Source organism: Rhinoderma darwinii, chromosome 1 (assembly GCF_050947455.1).
Source record: "Rhinoderma darwinii isolate aRhiDar2 chromosome 1, aRhiDar2.hap1, whole genome shotgun sequence".
NCBI lineage: Eukaryota > Metazoa > Chordata > Amphibia > Anura > Rhinodermatidae > Rhinoderma > Rhinoderma darwinii.
In genome coordinates, this window is record NC_134687.1 from 187,997,477 (window position 1) to 188,022,053 (window position 24,577).

The window sequence follows — 24,577 nt, forward strand, 5'->3', positions numbered from 1 at the left end:
GCACATACAGGGACAGGGAAATTACATTGTGGGGTATGGACTGATTTCAGGGATTGCAATAAAGGTTATATTAACCCCTTAGTGACTAGTATATTTTAAAGAGGCTCTGTCACCAGATTTTGCAACCCCTATCTGCTATTGCAGCAGATCGGCGCTGCAATGTAGATAACAGTAACGTTTTTATTTTAAAAAAACGAGCATTTTTGGCCAAGTTATGACCATTTTTGTAGTTATGCAAATGAGGCTTGCAAAATTCCAAGTGGGTGTGTTTAAAAGTAAAAGTCCAAGTGGGCGTGTATTATGTGCGTACATCGGGGCGTTTTTAATACTTTCACTAGCTGGGCGTTCTGACGAGAAGTATCATCCACTTCTCTTCAGAACGCCCAGCTTCTGCCAGATCACGCTGTGACGTCAGTCACAGGTCCTGCATCGTGTCAGACGAGCGAGGACACATCGGCACCAGAGGCTACAGTTGATTCTGCAGCAGCATCTGCGTTTGCAGGTAAGTCGATGTAGCTACTTACCTGCAAACGCTGATGCTTCTGCAGAATCAACTGTAGCCTCTGGCGCCGACACGATGCAGGACCTGGGGCAGGAAGTGAGTGACGTCACAGCGTGATCTGGCAGAAGCTGGGGGCGTTCTGAAGAGAAGTGGATGATACTTCTCGTCAGAACGCCCAGCTAGTAAAAGTAGTAAACACGCCCCGATGTATGCACATAATACACGCCCACTTGGACTTTTACTTTAAACACGCCCACTTGGACATTTGTAAGCCTCATTTGCATAAATACAAAAATGGTCATAACTTGGCCAAAAATGCTTGTTTTTTAAAAATAAAAACGTTACTGTAATCTACATTGCAGCGCCGATCTGCTGCAATAGCAGATAGGGGTTGCAAAATCCGGCGACGGAGCCTCTTTAAGCCTTAATGAGAAAGCAATTTTTTCCCACTTTTCCATCAAACCGCTATAACCATTTTTTTTAAATTGCACCATTTTGGGGCACATAGTTTATTGATTAACTCTTATTAAAGTGTAGCTAAACGTTTGACGTCACTATGACATGTCAGAAGTTTTGTGACACGTTTGGATTGGTGGTGTCCGAACACTGAGACCCCCACCAGTCGCTAGAACGAAGCCGCTGAAGAGTTCGTGTGAGCGCTCAGCCGCTTCGTGTCTGTTCTGCTTTTCCCGGAAATAAATGTATCGTGTACCGACTCAACAGGAAGTCTATGAGCCCGTACTCCGGCTTTTTCCGGAAAGCAAATGTATCTAACAGACACCAAGCGGCTGAGCGCTTACACGAACGCTTCAGCGGCTTCGTTCTAGCGATTGGTAGGGGTCTCAGTGCTCGGACCCCCACCAATCCAAACTTCTGACACGTCACTATGACATGTCAGAAGTTTGTCAAACGTTTAGCTACACTACTATTTTTGTGGGTGTAATGGAAAAAACACAAACATTTTGCCATTCTTTGTTGCATCTTAAATTTACACCAGTAACTGTGTAGTATAAATAACTTTATTAAGAGGGTCAATACAATTATGGCGATACTAAATTTATATAGTTTATTTTTTACTACTTTTGAACAATAAAACACTTTTTCTAAATTATTTGTTTTTGTGTCGCCATATTCTAAGAGCCATAACTTTTTTTTATTTTCCGCCCATGTATATATTAGGGCTTATCTTTTGCAGGACACCTTGTAGTTTTTATTGGTACCATTTTGGGGTACATACGACGAATGCATTTTTTTGGAAGGCAGGATAAACAGAAAACAGCAATTCTAGCATAGTTTCCTTTTATTTCAATTTTGACGGCGTTCACCATGCGGGTTTAATAACGTAGTCGTTTTATAGTTTGGATAGTTACAGATACGGCGACACCAACTCGGAGTATCTATAAAACATTTTTTTAGCTTTTTCATAAAGCATTTTGTAGGGAGAAAGTATTTCTACATTTTAGTTACTTGGAATTTTACTTTTTTTTAGAGCCACTAGGGGACTTTACTATGATATTTTGGTTGCTTTTAGAATACGCAGCAATACTTCTGTAATGCAATGTATTATGCCCGTCAGTGTAAAACTGACAGACATCTTAGACTATGCCTAATCGGAATTCAATAAAGCCGGACCTGGGGGCCTTTGTTAGGCCCCTGGCTGCCAAAAAACAATTGGCGCGTCGCGGGTGTGCTGATGAGGTGAAAGAGGGAGTCCCCCATATTTAAAAAAATATTAATACCGCGGTCATAAGTTACCACGACATCTAAGCGGTTAAACGGGCAGGTTCGAAGCGAATTTCGATCCCGCACGCTAGAGAAGGTGCCTGGCTGTCTTTAGACAGCCCGACACCCGCTCTAGCGAGCATGGGACACCAGCACCAGCCTTATGTCATGGCACAATGTCATAAGCACCCCTTAATGACTGCCGTGAAAACACGTATTGGCTGTCAGTAAGGTGTTAAAGCCACAGTATATAAATGCCGGTAAATACGTAAATAAGATCATCAATTGTCGTCTGTATAAATCAGAGGTTTGGTTTAATTTTTTTCCTGTGTGGTTTACAAAATGAAACCTGAACTTTGCTATTGGCAACCAGAACCAGTTTTGGGAAAGAAGGCCCAGTGACCTCTTTAGAAGTTCCAATTAAAACACAATGTCCAAGAGATTGTATAATTATATGGAATACTTCAGAGCAGGCAAACGTATTAGAATTCCTCATGTATCTCTTACCTCACTCTTTACTCTTTTGAGAATGAATGGCTTCATGATCAGTTTTGCATGGGCAATTCTGCCCTTTTCAAAAGTGCTTTGCTCATCAGTAGATTTCTAAATGAATAGATATTAGACATTACTGGAAACGTCATCTTCTGACATGAGAACAAATATGCAATTGCTAGATCAAGCCTATTGGTGCTTACAAATGGCATTTGTTTTCATTCACCAGTCTTTTGTGGAGCTTTTTTTATTGCACAATACACACTACCCTATAGACATATACGGCAAACATGGTGTAAACTGAGCCCAACAAAAAGATATTCAGGCATCAATCAGCCAAACATATGCCATAAGAACAAACTCACTGTATACGACTGGATACCTTTCAAATGTATGTGATGAATGTAGTGGGCAAATGCGATGTATTTAACAGTCCTGTGCGCTAAATCCTACAAAACGTTACAATACACATAGCAGCGAAAGCCTTTTTTTTTAAGGTGATTTATAGCAATAAGCTGTTAATTGCATTAAGAAGAGATTCTGCAGCAGTTTCTTTGTATTACAAGTGGCTGGGAATAGCATAATATCACCAAATACTTCATAAAAACGTATTTACCACTAGGTGGCGATGATGCCTCTATAGATGTACAGTACAGAAAACACTGGAAATTTGATCACAGCAAGGGAAAGGTTAAAGAGGCTCTGTCACCACATTATAAATGCCCTATCTCCTACATAATCTGATCGGCGCTGTAATGTAGATAACAGTGGTTTTTATTTTGAAAAACAATCAATTTTGAGCAAGTTTTGAGCAATATTAGATTTATGCTAATTTGTTTCTTAATAGACAACTGGGCGTGTTTTTACTTTAGACCAAGTGGCCGTTGTACAGAGGAGTGTATGACGCTGACCAATCAGTGACCAATCAGCGTCATACACTTCTCATTGTTCCAGCCCATTGCTAGTGTGATTGTGCAGTGAAAGAAGCTGGGCTGGAACAATGAGAAGTGTATGATACTGATTGGTCAGCCTCATACACTCCTCTGTACAACGCCCACTTGGTAAAAAGTAAAAACACGCCCAGTTGGGCATTAACCCCTTCGCGCTCAGGTCAGTAATAGTACGTCCTGCTAAGTAGAACGTTCGCGCTCAGGTCAGTACTATTACTGACCTGAGTAAACACGGCGCCATCTTTCCCCGGCGCGTGTCTGAGCTGTGATACCTGCTGTTTCCGACAGCAGGCTATCACAGCTTAGTGTGCAGGGACCGATCGCGGTGGTCCCCGCCGATTAACCCCTTAGAAGCCGCGTTCAATAGCGATCGCGGCTTCTTAGGGGTTAAGCTGCCATCGCCGGCCTGCTACACGATAGCGGGCCGTGATGGCTACTATGGCAACCAGAATCCTAACAATGGACTCTGGCTACGCCATCGACGGAAGCCTAGTGGGTCCCGACAAAATCAGGACCCACTATGCTTGCTGTCAGCGAACAGCTGACAGCTCTAATACACTGCACTACGCATGTAGTGCAGTGTATTAGAATAGCGATCAGAGCCTCCTGCCCTCATGTCCCCTAGTGGGACAAAGTAAAAAAAGTGTAAAAAAAGTAAAAAAAAGTTGTGTAAAAATAAGAAAAAAAAAAGATTTAAAAGTAATAAAAGTAAAAGTCCCCCTTTTTCCCTTATCAGTTCTTTATTATTAATAAAAATATATAAATAAACAAATAAACTATACATAATTGGTATCGCCGCGTCCGTAACGGCCTGAACTACAAAACGATGTCGTTATTTATCCCGCGCGGTGAACGCCGTAAGAGAAAATAATAATAAACCGAACCACAATCACAATTGTTTGGTCACTTCACCTCCCAAAAAATGGAATAAAAAGAGATCAAAAAGTCGCATGTCCCTAAAAATGGTACTGATCGAAACTACAGTTCGTTACGCAAAAAATAAGTCCTCGCACGGCTTTCCTGATGGAGAAAAAAAAAACAGTTCTGGCTCTTAGAATAAGGTAACACAAAAAATAAATTATATTTTACAAAATGTATTTTATTGTGCAAACGCCATAAGACAAAAAAAAAAAACTATAAACATCTGGTATCGCCGTAATCGTATCGCCCCGCAGAATAAAGTGAATATGTCATTTATAGCGCACGGTGAACGCTGTAAAAAAAATTGAATAAAAAACAATAGTAAAATTGCTGTTTTTTTAGTCACCACGCCACCTAAAAATAGAATAAAAACTGATCAAAAAGCCGCATGCACCCCAAGAAAACTACAATGGATTCCTCAAGGGGTCTAGTTTCCAAAAAGGGGTCACTTTTGGGGGGTTTCCACTGTTTTAGCACCACAAGACCTCTTCAAACCGGACATGGTGCCTAATAAATTAAATTAATTAAATGTCACCTCTACTTTGCTCTAAATTCCTGTGAAACGCCTAAAGGGTTAATAAACTTTTTAAATGCTGTTGTGAATACTTTGAGGGGTCTAGTTTCTGAAATGGGGTGTTTGATAAGGGTGTCTAATATATGGGCCCCTCAAAGCAACTTCAGAACTGAGCTGGAAACTAAAAAATAAAATAAAAATGAGGCAATACTTCGCTTCTTACATTATACTGATAATGAGCCGCGCCCACCCCGAGATGACCCCAGTTTTGACCGTTTGTATAAACGGAGACCCCTATTAGACCGTTTCAGTGCCCGGTTTTCCCAAGCATTCACCCCCGAGAAGTGTATTTCTATTGATGAGTCCTTGGTACATTTTAAAGGGAGGCTTCAATTTCGCCAGTACCTGCCGGGTAAGAGGGCAAGGTACGGCGTGAAGATGTATGAGCTGTGCGAGAGTGTATCAGGGTATACCTACAGGTTTAGGATATATGAAGGGAAGGACACCAGTTCTCAGCCCCCAGAATGCCCCCCCTTACTGGGAGTTAATACAAAAATTGTGTGGGATTTGGTGCACCCACTGCTGGACCAGGGTTACCACCTCTACCTGGATAATTTTTATACCAGCGTCCCACTCTTCAACTGCCTCGCTTCCAGAAGGACTGCGGCATGCGGCACTGCTAGAAGAAACCTGAGAGGCCTCCCTACGACTCTGCTTGGGCAAACACTCAGAAGGGGTGAGAGCAGGGCACAATCTAGCAGCAACATATTGTGTGTCAAGTACAAGACCAGGGAGATGCCACACCAGTACCCATGTACGAGGTACCAGTACAGGGACCCCCAAACTAGACTGCATCCTGGACTACAATAGGTACATGGGAGGGGTGGACTTGTCAGATCAAGTCCTGAAGCCTTACAGTACTTCTGGAAGCGAGGCCACAGGCATCGTACCAGGGCAACACTTTTTAGGAGAAGTTCCCCAAACTGGCAAGAAGGGAAAAAGTCAAAAGAGGTGCAGAGTCTGCTATAAGAGGGGGATAAGGAAGGACACAATATATCAATGTGACGCGTATCCCGAAAAACCAGGGCTCTGTATGAAAGAGTGTTTTCAAATTTATCATCCATCCCTTTATTTTTAATTTACCCCAGTTTTACTCGCTCTGATCCACTTCGCACAGCTTACCCCTCCTCATCTTTCCCCTCTGAGCCCTGCTGTGTGCCCAGGCAGCTGATAACAGCCACATGTAGGGTATTGCCGTACCCGGGAGAGCCAACATTACAGTTTATGGGGTGTAGGTCTCCGGTGGCACATGCTGGGCACAATATATCGGACACTGACATGGCATATATATAGAAAATTGCAAATCTCACTCTGCACCATCTGCTGCGCATTATCTTTTACACAATACCTGTGGGGTCAAAATGCTCACTACACCTCTAGATGAATTCCTTAAGGGGTGTCGTTTTTAAAACGGGGTCACTTCTCGGGGGTTTCAACTGTACTGATACCTCAGGGGCTTCTGCACACACGACTTAGCACCAGAAAATTCCCAGTAGGCCACATGGTGGTCCTTTCCTTCTGAGCCCTCCCATGGGCCCAAACGGCAGTTTATCACCACAAATGGGGTATTGCCACACTCAGGACAAATTGGGCAACAAAATGCGGTATTTTATTCCTTGTGAAAATAAGAAATTCTGATCAAAAATGACATCTTATTGGAAAAATTGTCATTCTTTTAATTTCACAGCCCAATTCAAATAAATTCTGTGAAAAAACTGTGGGGTCTAAATGGTCATAACACCCATAAATAAATTCTTTGAGGGGTGTAGTTTCCAAAATGGGGTGACTTCTGGTGGGTTTCCATTGCTTTGATACCTTTGGGGCTCTGCAAATGCGACATGGCACCCGAAAACCAATCCAGCAAAATCTGGGCTCCAAAGAACACATAGCGCTCCTTTCCTTCTGAGGCCTCCCATGGGCCCAAACGGCAGTTTATCACCACAAATGGGGTATTGCCGCACTCAGGACAAATTGGGCAACAAATTGGGGTATTTTATTCCTTGTGAAAATAAGAAATTCTGATCAAAAATGACATCTTATTGGAAAAATTGTCATTCTTTTAATTTCACAGCCCAATTCAAATACGCGCTGTGAAAAAACTACGGGGTCAAAATTGTAACAATAACCATAAATTAATTCCTTGAGGGGTGCAGTTTCCAAAATGGGGTCAGTTTTGGGGGATTCCTACTGTTTTGGCACCTCAACACCTCTCCAAACCTGGCATGCTGCCTAAAATATATGCTAATAAAAAAGCACCACCAAAATGCACTAGGTGCTTCTTTGCTTCTGGGGCTTGTGTTTTAGTCCACGAGCGCACTAGAGCCACATGTGGGACATTTCTAAAAACTGCAGAGTCTGGACAATACATATTTAGTAGTGTTTCTCTGGTAAAACCTTCTTTGTTACAGAAAAAAATAGAATAAAATTGAAATTCAGAAATAAAAACGAAATTTGCAAATTTCACCTCCACTTTGCTTTAATTCCTGTGAAATGCCTGAAGGGTTAAAAAACTTTCTAAATGCTGTTTTGAATACTTTGAGGGGTCTAGTTTTTAAAATGGGGTGCTTTATGGGGGTTTCTAATACATAGGCCCCTCAAAGCCACTTCAGAACTGAACAGGTACCTTAAAAAAAAGGCTTTTGAAATTTTCTTAAAAATATGAGAAATTGCTGTTTATGTTCTAAGCCTTGTAACGTCCAAGAAAAATAAAATAATGTTCAAAAACCGATGCCAATCTAAAGTAGACATATGGGAAATGTGAACTAGTGACTATTGTGGGTGGTATAACCGTCTGTTTTTCAAGCAGATGCATTTAAATTCTGAAAAATGCTATTTTTTCTAAATTTTCTCTCAATTTTGCAATTTTTCTCAAATAAAGACTGAATAGATCGACCAAATTTTACCACGAACATGAAGCCCAAAGTGTCACGAGAAAACAATCTCGGAATCGCTTGGATAGGTTTAAGCATTCCGACGTTATTACCACATAAAGTGAAATATGTCAGATTTGAAAAATGGGCTCTGAGCCTTAAGGCCCAAACTAGGCTGCGTCCTTAAGGGGTTAAGAAACTAATTAGCATAAATCTAAAATTGCTCATAACTTGCTCAAAAATGATCGTTTTTCAAAATAAAAACCACTGTTATCTACATTACAGCGCCAATCAGATTATGTAGGAGATAGGCCACTTATAATCTGGTGACAGAGCCTCTTTAAGCCTAAATGCCTATTTAACCCCTTATTTCTATTTAACCCCTTAGAGAGACAACCTATTTTGGTCCTCAGAACGTGGCAATTTTTTTAACGTTTTTTCATCGTCGCATGCCGAGAGCCATAACATTTTTATTTTTCTGTCGACATAAGGGTTTTGTTTTTTTCCAGGACAAGATTTTTTTTATACATATAATGATTTGTGCAACTTTTGTGGCGGGAGGTTGTTGCGTATGTAGAAAAAAAACCCAGCAATTTAGCCATTGTTTTTGTTGCGGTATAAATAACATAACTTAACATGTTTTTGTGTAGCCACATTCAAAAAGACATAACCTTTTTATTTTTACATCGAGCTGTACAAGGGTTTGTTATTCTGCAGGACGACCTATGGTTTCCATTGGTACCATTTCAGGGTACATGTGACGATCACTTTATTTTCTGGGGGATGGAGTCAACAAAAACAGCAATTTGGCACACATCGTGTGGGATAAATCACGTCAATTTTAGAATACGGGTTTTTTTTAATGCGGTGATACCAATTTTGTAGTGTTGTTAATGGTTTGTTTCCCATAATAAAGCCTTTTTCATTGTAAAAAAAAATGTGTTTTATGTCTATTTTCTTTTTTAGTGCTGTGGATTGTTCCTGCCTGTGAGCATTCTACTGGCTGGCAACCTATTAGGATCTGCCTCTGGCAGGGCCTAATAGGAGTTTTATGATGGCAGACCTGGGGGCCTTTGTCAGGCATCGGGTTGCCATGGAAACCCATCAACACCACGCAATCGCACTGTGGAGGCACCAATGGGCTGACAGAGGAAGCTCCTGCACTCTGTCAAACTCCTTATATTCCACAGTTCCTATTGGCTGCGGCAAAGATTCTAAGCCTGCGCCATGCGACCACCATACATGTAGGACTGTTCGCATTAAAGGGGTTTTCCCTTCAGAGACATTTATGACATATCCACAGGCTGTCTCATTAATGTCCGATAGATGCGGGTCCCACACCTACCTCTAGAACGGGCTCCCTAAACCCCATTCTAGCTCTTTGTGATGCGGCTGAAGCAGGAGATTTCCGACCATGAAGAATCAGCGTAGAGGTTTTCGCAAGTCCCATAGAACTGAATGGTAATTACAGAAACAGCGTAGCTCGCGGCCAGTCACTACTATGGGACTTACAGAAGCAGTGTAACTCAGCGAGCTACGCTGTTTTTGTACTCCCGGCCATATAGTCAGGAAATGGCGGGAGACAGCGGCAGCAGAAAAAGGTAGAACTGGGTATAGGGGCCCTGTTTTAAAGATAGGTGCAGGGACCAGAGCTGGGACCCGCATCTATCTGACATGTATGACACATCCTGTGGATAGGTCATAAATGTCCCTGATGGAAAACCCCTTTAATGACCTCCCATTGTTGCTGTAGATATACAGCACCGAACGGGAAGGGGTTGATAAAACGTGATACAGTATGTTAATAAATGTTCAGTGTAAAATTAAACTCAGACAAAAGGTATGCAACCACTGATTTAAAGTGAATTATTGTAAATTTGTGGGATTATACAGTTAATCTGGTTGGTGCATCCTCAGCATTGAGCCATTTATTGCCAGTATAATGGTGCTCTCTTTAGTTCATGAACACGGAAGCTCTGGATCAGTCACATGACGAAAAGTAACAGAAACCTGAATCCGTTGGGATTGTCATTTTGGCGGATGAAATAGCGAAGCCTTCAACGCAGATGTGAAGAGGGCCATGGTGTAAAATAGTCCAGTATCACAAGCACGCCGCTACTAATATTTAGCTTTCTACACAATTATTTTGACATTACCGCTTTGGAAGAGAACATTCTCTTGATCTCACTCGTGCTGCTGCTGAACATGTGTGGCATCACAAAATTCAGAAGAGACATCAGCTCCAGCAGGTTGTTTTGGACTGGAGTTCCAGTGAGCAGCAAACGATTCTTGGCCTGTTTGGGCAAAATGGAGACTTGTTGAGAACTATATGTACTACTATCTCACAGGCAAATGTCTAATGCAATATTAATTGATGCACAGATAAAAGTAATAAAGTATTCATTGCTTTATGGCCATGCATTAGCCCCCGGTGGGTTTATGAAATAGCCAAAACAGTGCACACAATGCAAGTGGTCTATTTTATTATGGTGCCCTCTGACACGCAACAAGCTACATTAGACTAGACAATTACAGCCTGCTGAATACAGCGCTCCTATTTCTGCATCAATCACCCAACAAACCCCTGGTGAGGCGGCTGACCCAACCAGGCAGGGTGTTGTGGAAATAGCGGAGCCCGCTTGCTGGTTACCCGAGATCTCAATATAGGTGTAGCTCCCAGAACGGAGACCTGCATCTATCGGACATTTATGGCTTATCCAATGGATATGCCATAAATGCCTTAAATGGAAATAACCATTAACTTAGCAAAAAAAAAAAACAAGTGAAAGTGCCACACAAAAAACTGAACAAGGATTTGCTCTATTTCAAGCATTCTCTGAAAAGGGGGCTCCTAATCTTCTATGCCAGGACCAACGGTCTCCCTTATCAAAGTTTAGGGAGGACTTTGTGCCCTGGCTTCTGACTAGGAGGCTGCCCAAGCATTTACCCAGGGCTCAAACTCCCCGCAGACTGCACACCTGCTCATGGTTATACAAGTCTTTTTTTGTCCCTTTTCCAAGCAGTTGTTCCCTTTATAGAACAATATTAGAATGAGGAGAGGAGGGTCTGCCCCCATGATCACTACTTTCAGTTGCGTATCTCGGGTTCGGAGAACCTCCAGAAACATTAACCCCTTCACGACTGTCATATACGTTATAACTGCCGATGCCCCGTGCAGTTAGCGCATATATATATATATATATATATATATATATATATATAGAAATAAAACGTTTTGCAGCGTGCATCGGGGTTTAATGAGTGCAGAGCTGTTTCAGCGCGAGCAGCTCTGCACTAGTCTGTGGGTCGGCTCTCCCTACAAGTGCCGACAGAACTTTGACTTCGTTTCATAAAACATACGTGTTTTTTGTTTTGTTTATGGAACTAAAGTTACGAAGTGCAGCTCTGCTCACAATGAAGTAGTCTGCTCTTTCCTCTCTCCCCGTGTCGGCACCTCCCCCTCCATCAGCTTCTGCCCAGAGATAATGGAGCCAGTGTGTGCGTTATCTCGGCAAATAAGGTACTAAAAGTCTTTTACTCACTCATAAGTCTTGTAAAAAAAAACAGAGTAAAAAAAGTTAGGATATTTAAAGTGGTTGCAAAGTGATTATCGTTTAAAGAAGCGCACATCAGAAATGGAAAATTTGACATGGACACAGTGGCATCAATGACACTTGGTCATGAAAGGGTTAAACTCCTCAGAATGTGACATTATAGCCTAGAAAAATCCAATTCATTTTTTTGTCATTTAGGTTTAGTTCTGCTTTAAATCGCCCTATCATTATGAACATTTCAAGTTGAAAGCACAAAAAAGTGGGTATTAAAAATAAAAAACGTCATGTAAAAAAATAACTGCCCTTTTAGCAGCTCTAACAGGAATACAGAAAAAAAAGCCAAGAAATATGAAGCAGTCGATGACATTTTCAAACAGCAGCATGAACATGCAAGTTAATTGGAAACCTCATATTTCATTGTCCCTAAAAGCCATTACCCACTCCAAAACAGATCAATGCTTAATGCCAGTGTAAATATAGTACTGTACGAGCGCTAGTATTTACAGATTAATGCGGATAAAACAGCTTGGAAGTGCTTCAAGTTACGGCAGCTTCTTTCTATGACATTGATGTATTATAGAACAGAATATGAACCGGCCAACTGAAAACCATGCTTGTCGGAGCAGTGTAATTTATTGGAGACATGAACACTTAATATGCATTCAACTTAAGATTTGCTCCTCTAAAGAAATGAAATAAATCAACAGAATGGCCTTGCCTGTTTAATGGCGAGACTCAAGAGGCTACAAGTGCATCGCACAAAGTCTCCTTAAAAATGATGCACGTTGGGCGATACTTACATTTAAAGTCATAAGGTGCTGATAGCGAATGGAACTCATGTTTTTCAGCATGTGTCCTTCATCAAAGATTGCATAATTGATCTTCAGGCGCCGAAACAAACTGCGATCTTCAGCACTGCTGATTGCGCAATTGTACCTGCAAACAAACAAGCCGTTTTACAGCCTTTCAAACGTGAGGAAAAAGCTCAGTAGAAAGTGATTTCAATCATACGAAACTACTATATAGTTATTTCATAGAGCAAACAACTTTTATTTAAAGTTAGGAGAAATAAATCCCTCACTGCTTTTAAATGACAAAGAAATGCTTTCTATTAACGGATCAGCAGCGGTTGCGCATGATCCACATTTTCTTACAAGGTACCTGCTGGCTCTGACATTTAATGGTCTCTTTATTTTAGGTCAGAACAAAGCAAGGTTGGTTGAAGAAGGCTGTAATGTGGCATATTTACCACAAGAGGTCACCCTATATCTATTACTGTAAGTCAAAGTAAATGTTTAGTAAAACTTACGTTGTGACAATAACATTAAATTCTATAACTTTATTCAAGATGTCATAGCGTAAATGTCTTCTTTCTTCCTGAGAACCTACACGAAAAACACAACATCAATGCTTAAAATTCAAACATAGGCTTGTAAATTAGTATGAAGAAAAAAAAGTACATACCGTAATATAATAAGATATTCATATCTGGACACCACTGATTAAACTCTCGGACCCAGTTATCTTTGAAATAAAGAAAAAGGTTGAGCACAAATGAATTATTAATATATAGATTTACTATTCTTGTTTGGGATAGATTTCAGTTTCCCCCCAAAAAATAAAAAGAATCAATCTGCAGATGACATGCAGATTTGGTCATAGATTGGACTATTTGAATGGCATGAAATCTGCAGCGAATAGTATCGTTCAGCCTAAGTCCACTATTCGAGCCATGAACGGTACGAAGATAGAAGGTCTCCATTCATCACTGATGCAAATTACAACTTAATTAGGTTATACAAAGATGAATCTGCCAAGCTTATTCCCAGAAACAAAGGTGGTCTCTACTAACCTAATGTGGAAGCCGGGACAACCACAAGATGTGGGCCGGTGTCTAAGTTCATGTAAAGATGTGCAAGGAATGCTATGGCTTGAACCGTTTTTCCCAAACCCTAAAAAGCAATGGATAACAAGATTTTAATGGCGTAAAATAAATCTACCACCAAAATGTAAGGAATTATTGAGCTGAGATATTAGAAAAGCAAGACGGCAGTAAAAAAAACAAACAAAAAAAAAACACGACTTCTTTATACATGCGTGATGACAATTCATCTATAGCCTGCTGCTTATGGAATTGGTCATTTAGGACCTGAAGTCTCCCTATACATGTTGATTCATAGTACAGTTGAACACAAGCACTGTTCCCCTTTGGCACCGGTCAGCTGAAAACCGGAGTGTATCTGCTGTCCTTGGCCAACACATGAGGAAAAGCTAGAGCCTAAACAGCCAGCGTTTATTCCCCTTTGCTCTAGCAAACACGTCAGAAATGTTATAACGTCACAGTGACCCCATAACATAGCAAGGTGGTTTACAATCAGGCAGGAATACACTTGAAGAGCAGAGAAACCATGCTAACCATCTCATCGGCCAAAATCCCGTTCACTTTATGTTGGTGCAGGAGAGCGAGCCAATTCAGACCAATCTTCTGATAAGGCTTGAGCACCAGGCTGCAAAGAGTCATAAGAAAGTCAATAAGTAATTTGTCAACTTATTAAAGTAAAAAAACAAAAACAAAAAAAACAAAACATTTTCCTAGACGATTGCCAATAACTTTCCCAAAACAGAACACGTCTCATTAGATATTTTGTCAACAATACTATAATACATACACCACTAATATTATCCGCGGTATGGTCAGTGAATGTACCTCTTGCTGAGAATAGACGGCTGCTGTACATTCCATCCACTTTCTCCATCTTCCGTGATATGTGTCACTTGCTTCAGCAATTTCCTTGAAATATCTTGGCATTTGTTCATAAGTTTCAAAACCACCTCTCTTTCTTTGATCAATATTTTGCAGTCCCAAATCAGGTCTATTGAAAGTGTATTCACTTTGTTTACTTTATTTAGCTGCATAGAAAACAAAATAACTTTTTATATAATGTCGATTGAAATTTGGAAGTGCGGTAGATTTGTTTTCAACCTCACTTAGACAGCAGGTGGCGCTGTTGCATACTTTCATACAAACGTCTATGTTTTTGCCCAGACTTGTAGGACTAAAAACATGTACATATTAATCACTCGTTATTTGGCCATATAGTCCGAGGGTGAGATTACATAGTTTTGGTCCAATGAGAAAAGTATCATATACATTATATATGAAGACAACTGCGGAGTGGGTATTTTGCGCTAAAATGGACACCGCAAAGCAATAACTATTATTCAGACAATTTACCTTACATTACTATGATGTGTGAAGTAGCAAAGGTCATTAGAAGCCATTTCTAACATAAGCCTTCAGTACTATGACCATACACACCATCACATCTCACTAGCTCTACGGACTAGGCTCCACCACTAAGGAGGTCAGATGACCCCTAACCTATTGTATATTGTAAACAGTCAACCCTGAGTGATGGCTGGGAGCCACAGACGACTAATATCAAAGGAAAAAAACAAACCAAAAACGTATTTACACGTGGGCTAACAAGAAAATGCAAAGATTTGCAAATAAATAAATTGGTGTGAAATTTAGCACTCAGCAGGTCAGCAAGCCCAGGGAGCATAAGGGGGAGTCCATACTGAGTTTATTGAAGAGTTTGACACGGAAACTGCGCCAAAAAATGGCCGAAAATGCCTCCCATTGATTTCAATGGGAGGCGGAGGAGTTTTTTTTTCCCGTGAGCAGAAAAACAGATTCGCGGGAAAATGGGAATTGCCCCATCTTCGGGCGTTTACGCCTCTGACCTCCCATTTACATCAATGGGAGGCAAAGAAAGCGTATTTCGCAGCGTTTTTTGCCTGCAGCACTCAATGCTCGCGGCTGAAAAACACAGTGAAAATCGGCGTGCAGGCAGAGCAAAATTTGCAGAATTTCCGCCTGCAAAAAAAACACTGTGAACCCAGCCCAAGGAATTCATTCATTTCCAATAGCCACGGAGCAGCTAAAGAAGTGCGACTGCATATTTACAACACGACTTCCAAAATAAAATAGGTATCATACCATCTAAAGTGCCACTTTTCCTGGGGATAGGATACGTCTGCAATATTGTTAATGGGGTGCCTTATTGTAGCCAGCTCATATGATCAGGACTCGGGAATCCTATGGCGAGCCACATGTGGCTCCTGAACCACTGCTTGGGGACCACGTCTATGCATCGTACATGAATTAGACCTTAGTGATGGAAGTGGCAAGCACAGAACAGAGTACAGAAGAATATAAAGTACTTTGAGAAAGGCTGAGGATTTATTGACAACAGGAAGGACTACTCTAAGAACCAGGGAAAAGGGTGACCACTAAAATGGCCATTTACACATAGCAAGAAGATCTAGACTATGACAAGCACTCGGAAAAATTGCCTAGTTTGAACGCATCAAGCACTCAAGGATTATTTAAAAAAAATTGTTATTGTTGGTGAAAACTAATCATTTACATAAATGTATTTTTTTCAGTTGTGGGATATGCTTGAATTTTAACAAATAAATAGAGGTCATCTGACGTGTTACTACTACTAGTATTATGTGAAGGAAATCTTTTGTAGCACATACAATGGAAGTAAACATATAAACATCTATCTTGTACTATTTTGGAAGGTGGCAGGTTTTATGAAGAGTTTCTAAGTAAATTGCCCTCAACCTCTCCAGTAATCTTCCTGAAATCCACCCCGCTCTCAGGGATAGCGCTATTTACCAGCTTATCTGATAGTCAGAAAGCTGGGGAAAACCCTTTACAATAGCTGGTGACATTACATGAACAGGAGCGGAATCTCTAACCAGCGCTCGGTGCTCCACCTTGTGTGCCAGGACATGTTACATTGACAGGATACTTAAGTGCTTTGCTGTATTAGCCTCACAGATGGTGAATAGGTTTGAAGTTCTTAGCTGGAAGCTATCATTTATTCCTTAGCTGTTCAGAGAAAATAGAGGGGTTGGGGGGGGGGGGGGGGAGGTCACATGGTTGAATACTACGTAAAAGAATTTAACATTCATCCTCAATTAACAAAGAATTTTTACAGCTTTTTTCGGTTATCCCCAGGTAGCACAAGATTTGTAAAGGATTAAAAACATGACAAAAAACTGAGTACATTAAAAAAAAAGTATGATTAGTACATTTGCATTAATACTTAATTAAATGATTGACTAAACCATGGCGGCGTTACACGGACAGGCAATCCTCTAGCATGGCAGAACTGGGGGCCTTTGTTAAACCATCGGCACCTCACAAGTTGCCGGGATTGGAGAGCACGTCATGTTTTCATCATTCACTCACACCTTCAATACTGGTTTATAATTCGGCTAGTTTTGTTTGGACCAGAGAGCAGAATTTTCTGAGAAAGTTAGGCCCTGTTCACACACAGCTTTTTGCAGGCAGAATCTGCCTCAGATTTCCTTCAGCAATTTGGAGGCAGATTTTGACCTGCCTGCGCATTTGTGCTGCATTTTTCGCCCGCGGCTATTGAAGCTAATGCAAGGACCGCAGGACAAAAAACGCTCAGAATTTAGCACCACAGGTTTTTTCAGCCTCCCATTGATTTCAACGGGAAATCAGAGGCAGAACCGCGACAAGAAAGGTCATGACACTTTTTTCCCCCCGTGAGCAGCTAAAAGCCGCCAGGGGGAAAAGAAACGCCTCTGCCTTGAGATCTATGGGGGGTGATTTCGAACCTTTTGTTGCACCGATTTAGACGCGGTGTCCACATCAAAAATTAGTGCCAAAAAACTGAACAGGGTATACATAGAAATATCCATCTTCAACCAGGGTACACATTACAGCATGGATTCTATGATGTCCAATTGCGTACACGACCACAACTCACATTCCATTTTTCCCTCAAGTGGAAGCCGGGGTCAGATTTTGACCAGTTTGATCCTTCCCCTGATTGACTATTAACACATTAAATACACAGTGGGTTTTGTAGTGTGATATCACGCTGAAGCAAGTAATCAGAGTCAAATTAAAGATCGCCACATCGTATAAGTCGCCCATGTGACGGCCATTGAAACAACGGCCATCACACGGACACGTATTTCAAGGAGGCCGACTACACGACCGTTGTTTCAACAGAGCATGTGAAGGGTCCGTGAAAAAAACAGGACAGGTCCTATTTTTTTTGTGTTTTCACACATCCCTCCATGGGCTCTAGTCTATGGGGTATCCGTGATAATGTGCCCCGCATGTGTGCACCTCAGATGTGAAAAACTGCAATTTTTTACGTTCGAGGTTGCTCACCCTCGTGTTAATGTAGCCCAAGCCAGGGAATATAACTGTAGGTCAAACCATCATCGAGAAAGAGCCAAGCTAAAGTATATTTAACCACACACTATTGTTGTTTTTCAGAACCAGGAGTGACCCATAATGTAATTACCGAATCTAAAATTTAGGTCTTAGTCTCTGCTCACATCTGTGTAGTGTTTTAAAAAATATATATATGAACAGTCTAGAATTTTTAGGCTAGGTTAATTTTACCAGTGAGAGATAGATTATACATTTAAAAAAAATCTGTCAAAATGATATATATTTATTTGCATTGTGCACAGAGAAATAAGTATTTGATCCCTTACCAACCATTAAGAGTTCAGCCTCCTCCAGACCAGTTACACGCTCCAAATCAACTTGGTGCCTGCATTAAAGACAGCTGTCTTACATGGTCACCTGTATAAAAGACTCCTGTCCACAGACTCAATTAATCAGTCTGACCCTAACCTCTACAACATGGGCAAGACCAAAGAGCTTTCTAAGGATGTCAGGGACAAGATCATAGACCTGCACAAGGCTGGAATGGGCTACAAAACCATAAGTAAGATGCTGGGTGAGAAGGAGACAACTGTTGGTACAATAGTAAGAAGATGGAAGACATACAAAATGACTGTCAATCGACATCGATCTGGGGCTCCATGCAAAATCTCACCTCGTGGGGTATCCTTGATCCTGAGGAAGGTGAGAGCTCAGCCAAAAACTACACGGGGGGAACTTGTTAATGATCTCAAGGCAGCTGGGACCACAGTCACCAAGAAAACCATTGGTAACACATTACGCCGTAATGGATTAAAATCCTGCAGTGCCCGCAAGGTCCCCCTGGTCAAGAAGGCACATGTACAGGCCCATCTGAAGTTTGCAAATGAACATCTGGATGATTCTGAGAGTGATTGGGAGAAGGTGCTGTGGTCAGATGAGACTAAAATTGAGCACTTTGGCATTAACTCAACTCGCCGTGTTTGGAGGAAGAGAAATGCTGCCTATGACCCAAAGAACACCGTCCCCACTGTCAAGCATGGAGGTGGAAACATTATGTTTTGGGGGTGTTTCTCTGCTAAGGGAACAGGACTACTTCACCGCATCAATGGGAGAATGGATGGAGCCATGTACCGTCAAATCCTGAGTGACGACCTCCTTCCCTCCACCAGGACATTAAAAATGGCTCGTGGCTGGGTCTTCCAGCACGACAATGACCCGAAACATACAGCCAAGGCAACAAGGGAGTGGCTCAAAAAGAAGCACATTAAGGTCATGGAGCCAGTCTCCAGACCTTAATCCCATCGAAAACTTATGGAGGGAGCTGAAGATCCGAGTTGCCAAGCGACAGCCTCGAAATCTTAATGATTTACAGATGATCTGCAAAGAGGAGTGGGCCAAAATGTCATCTAACATGTGTGCAAACCTCATCATCAACTACAAAAAAAGTCTGACTGCTGTGCTTGCCAACAAGGGTTTTGCCACCAAGTATTAAGTCTTGTTTGCCAAAGGGACCAAATACTTATTTCTCTGTGCACAATGCAAATAAATATATATAATTTTGACAATGTGATTTTCTGTTTTTTTTTAAATATAATCTATCTCTCACTGGTAAAATTAACCTAGCCTAAAAATTCTAGACTGTTCAGGTCTTTGACAGTGGGCAAACTTACAAAATCAGCAAGGGATCAAATACTTATTTCCTTCACAGTATACACACACACACACACACACACACACACACACCACACACACACACACACATACACCTTTATCTCGACTGATCACTTGCAGCGTGCTAGCGAACAAAAGCCATTGAAATGTCATTCAAAAAGTCAAGATAAAGGATCTTGCCACGATGTTAATGCATTAAAAGTCAAGATAAAAGACGGCTACATCTGTGTACACACACACACACACACACACACACACACACACCCCCCCCCCTTGGTCAAAAAGTATTGGGACACGCTTCTTAATCTTTGAATTCAGGTGTTTCATTTAGTCCCATTTCCACAGGTATATAAAATCCAGCATCTAGTCATGCAGTCTGTCTTTACAAACATCTGTGAAACAATGGGTCACTCTGAAGAGCTCAGTAAATTCCAGCGTGGTTTTACGGTTATAAAACCCCACAGTTGTAACAAGTCCGTTCATGAAATTTCTTCCCTTCTGTGGTATTATTGCAAAGTGGAAGAGTTTAGGAACCACAGCAACTCAGCCACGACGTGGCAGATCACGTAAAACTGACAAAACAGGGTCGCCGATTGCGGAGGCGCATTGTGCATAAGAGAGGCCAACACTCCGCTAACTCAATAACTGCAGAGTTCCAAACCATATCTGACAACCATCCGCACTAGAACGGTGCACAGCGAAGCTTCATGGTATGGATTTCCATGGGCAGCAGCAGCATGCAAGCCTTAGGGTATTGTTCAACCGCTTAACAAGAAACAGCTGGAAAATACTGATCTGTTTGAGGGAAAACAGCCTCTGATTTTCAGCCATTTAAGCATCAAGCATTCTTTTTTTGTGTGTTTTTTTACGGCCATTTTTTTGGAGCGGTTTTTCTATTGACCCAATGAAAAACTGCTCAAGTAGTGACATGCACTTTTTTTATGCACTGTTTTTACAAACGGCACGTAAAATAATGCCCAGTGGGAACAAAGTGCCGTTTTTTTCCCATTGAAATCAATGGGCAGATGTTTGGAGGCGTTCAGCCCCCACATTTTGAGCCGGCTGAAAATAGGCCATGTGAACATACCCTTACAATCACCAAGCACAATGCCAAGTGTATAGCAAGTGCACCACAACGAGTGGTGTATAGCAAGCTGCCACTGGACATAGAAAAGGGTAATTCGTAACTCCACTCTTCAATCTGGCAAACCTGACTGAATACATTGTGCCAACTGTAAAGTTTGGTGGGGAATGGATAATAATGGTTGGCCTATTGTTCCCTGTTAGCAGCCAGTCATTACCCTATTTACATACACAGGTGTAAATAAAAAAAATTGGTTTCGTGCTCCTTTAAACATTACACCTGACAGCTGAACTGCACCGTCACAATAAGGGCTTATTTACACGAGTGTGTTGAACGTCCGTGGGACGACCGTTGAAACAGCGGCCGTCCCACGGACCTATGTAATTCAATGTGGCCGTTCACAGAGCCGTAGTTTCAATGGACCGTGTGAATGGTCCGTGCGAAAATAGGACATGTCCGTTCTTTTCGCGCATCACGCATCCCTCCATAGACTCAACTATGTCGGGTGCGTGGCATCGCGCCCGGCATCGTGCCTCGCAGCGCTGAGCATGGATGCACCTCGGACGTGAAAAACGTTAGGTGCTTTTGCGGCCACAATTCCCCTGAAAATCCACAGGAGAACTGCAGCCCCATTCATTCCTACGGGGTCATGCACACGACCGTGGTTTCCAGGCTCATAGGAAATAATGCACACGGCCAGCAATTTGCGGGTGACACTCCGCCCCCGGCCGACCCGAAAATCACGGCCGTGCACATCTCTACTGTCGTGTGCATGAGGCCTTAGTCTGAGAATAAAACCTACAAAACCTCTGAGATCTCTATTAAGTACAGAATATAGAAATACAAACCATCACAGGCAGTTAAACATTTTATAAAATGTGACGGAGGAGGGTGGGTAATGCCTAATGCATTAATATAGTAATGTGATATCAACTAGTGAAATCAATATAAATATGGATTTTATTTTACGCTTTGGTACCATAGATGTACAGTTTATGCTAATCCTTTGGGATGTCCAACAGGTTAAGGCCCAATGCACACGAATGTGTTTTTGCGTCCGCAATTTCCCCGAAAACCCACGGGAGAATTGCGGACCCATTCATTCCTATGGGCCCATACACACTATCCGTGTTTTCACGGGTCCCCGCATGTCCGCGCCGCAAAAACTCAGGACATGTCTTATTACGGCCCGCAAATTAGATGCGGACATGCCCATAGAAGTCAATGGGTCCGTGGAAAATGCAGGTACAACTCCGTCTGTCAACCGCAGTTTGCGGATTTGCGGAAGTGTTGCTAGGCGACGACCGGGAAGGAGTTCTGTCGTTATCCTCTTTTACCTAGGCTTTTTTTTTTTAATCCGCATTTTGCTGATTATATACGGATGAACTGCGGAGGACATTTCATGGAACACTGTCCTGGAATTTGCGGACCAGAAAAACACTACGGTCGTGTGCATGAGGCCTTAGGGTGTGTTCACATCATTGTTGAGCTTCCCTTTGTCGGTTCTGTTCGACCTTTCCATTATGGAAACGATGAACAGATTGCCAAAGGGAAACCATAGATCCCCTTTGCAATAACATTGATTTCAATGCTAATGCTTCCATTGGAGTTTGCTTCAGTTTGTCTCCGTTCCGTAAAGTTTTCATTTTGCGCGTAAACAATAGCGTAGTAGACTATGCTATAGTTTCCGCAAAAAAAAAACGAACGTTAAAGAACAGAAATAAAACAGAAACCAACATTACAATTAAATTCAATGGTAACGCAAACTGAAGCTATTGTTTCCGTTCATCGGTTCCTCTGACGGAAAGGTTGAGCTGATCTGAACAGGCCCTTCGCTATAATATTATACAATCAAGATTGCCCACCTAGGATTTTTATATTTATTTATATTGACTTCACCAGTTGATATCTTATTACTGTATTATTGGTGCATTAGACATTGACGGAGAATGTAGGCCATACATTTTAACAGCTTGTGATGGTAATGTCTATATTATGTAATTAAGATTTTGGAGTTTAGTTTATTTTATTGTTATTTGGTTTTGTAGGTTTAGTACGAAGTTGTACCAAACCTGTTGAAAAACAAAGTGGTAGTAGTCTGCGCCTCCATCAACTGTTCTTAAAGAGGCTCTATCACCAGATTTTGCAACCCCTATCTCCTATTGCAGCAGATCGGCACTGCAATGTAGATAAGAGTAACGTTTTTTTTTAAAATGAGCATTTTTGGCCAAGTTACGACCGTTTTTATATTTATGTAAATGAGGCTTTCTAAAGTACAACTGGGCGTGTATTATGTGTGTACATCTGGGCGTTTTTACGATGTAGCTACTTACCTGCAAACGCCGATGCTGCTGCAGAATCAACTGTAGCCTCTGGTGCCGATGTGTCCTCGCTCGTCCGACACGATGCAGGTCCTGGGGCAGGAAGTGAGTGACGTCACAGCGTGATCTCTCGAGAACACGCTGTGTGTCTGCACTGCCAGAAGCTGGGCGTTCTGAAGAGAAGTGGATGATACTTCTATACACAACGCCCAGCTAGTAAAAGAAGTAAAAACGCCACGATGTACGCACATAATACACGCCCAGTTGTACTTTAGAAAGCCTCATTTACATAAATACAAAAATGGTCATAACTTGGCCAAAAATGCTCGTTTTAAAAAAAAAAAAACAACGTTACTCTTATCTTCATTGCAGCGCCGATCTGCTGCAATAGGAGATAGGGGTTGCAAAATCTGGTGACAGAGCCTCTTTAAAGTAGAGTAAGGTCCTTTGGGCCCCCTCAGACACCAAGGCAAGGGTGCAGCTGCTACCTTTGTATCCCTTCTATTACCTGAATTACTTTCTTTATGAAGAGGTTGAGATTTGGGTAATAGGAGAATGCCGGCAACTGCAATTACATGATTGGTCCAATAGGGGAAACGGCACTGATCACTTATTGAGCGCTGTGTATACAGAAACTGATCATCTATTATCACTTTCGAAGTGATGCCAAGTAGAGGGGTCTACTGCCGAGTCTGGTTTGCAGCTCTTTGCTCTGGCTTATAAAGGGGCTATTGAAGCAGTGGCACAACTCTATAATGTCCATAGGCTTTAATAGGGCATATGGACAGGCATAATCCTGTTGGAACAACCCCTTTAATCCCTCATTACAATAGCACAAGTTAAAATTATTCCCTTTCATTAAAAATATGTTTTAAGAGTTTACTGAAGATATGTCATATAAAGTATTGATCATGGGGCAGAATTAATTTTTTACTTCCTGTCAGTAATCCCATTAAGGAACATTTGGCCCGGGTTCACACAGGAGAGATACTCTGCATAAAAGCACGCAGCGTATCCGTCCTGTGCATTGCAGGGAATTTCGGGCGAAAAGCCACACCAAGCGGAGGTGCAGTTTTTCACCTGGAATGTCCGCTGCGGAAAACTGCAGCACTTAGCTGGGCTGCTAGCAGCCCAGCCTCCTGGGATGACGTTTCATCCCAGGAGACCGCTGCAGCCTGTGATAGTCTGCAGCGGCGGTCACATGGGATGAAGCATCATCCCCGGAGGCCAGCCCTCTGACGTCAACCAGGCCGGCTTCCTGGGATGATCTTTCATCTCATGTGACCCCTGCTACTTCCTGTGATTGGCTGCAGCGGCGGACACATGAGATGAAGCATCATCCCAGGAGGCTGGCCTTCTGATGTCACCCAGGCCGGCCTTTCATCCCAGATGTCCGCCGCTACAGTCTGTGATTGGCTGCAGCGGTCAAATGGGATACAACTTCATCCGAGGAGGCCACGCTGGAGGAAGGAACACAGACTTCTGGGTAAGTATCAGGCTTTTTTCCTTTTTTTTAATGCTGCGAACCCGCTGCAAAAAAACACAACTGCTATTTGTTGCGGGATTTAGCTCCCCATTGAATTCAATGAGGAATTCCCGCAACAAATAAGCAGCGTTTACGCAAATACTATGACATGCTGCGGAATAAATTTCCGCACCACAGGTCAATTTCTGAGCGTTT

The 24,577-nt window shown here is 41.9% G+C and overlaps 1 protein-coding gene across 3 annotated transcripts in view; it reads right to left on the bottom strand.

Annotated features, from left to right (window-relative positions):
* SMARCAD1 (SNF2 related chromatin remodeling ATPase with DExD box 1) overlaps positions 1-24,577 on the bottom strand; it is a 102,131-nt gene that overhangs the window by 18,729 nt on the left and 58,825 nt on the right. For all 3 annotated transcript variants that reach the window (XM_075860659.1, XM_075860660.1, XM_075860661.1), the window contains exons 10-17: positions 14,293-14,495; positions 14,002-14,092; positions 13,438-13,537; positions 13,050-13,109; positions 12,895-12,970; positions 12,386-12,521; positions 10,188-10,325; positions 2,732-2,827 (exon numbers count right to left, since the gene is read on the bottom strand). In XM_075860659.1, the coding sequence (XP_075716774.1) occupies positions 2,732-2,827; positions 10,188-10,325; positions 12,386-12,521; positions 12,895-12,970; positions 13,050-13,109; positions 13,438-13,537; positions 14,002-14,092; positions 14,293-14,495 (900 nt within the window). The remainder of the gene's footprint in view (positions 1-2,731; positions 2,828-10,187; positions 10,326-12,385; positions 12,522-12,894; positions 12,971-13,049; positions 13,110-13,437; positions 13,538-14,001; positions 14,093-14,292; positions 14,496-24,577) is intronic.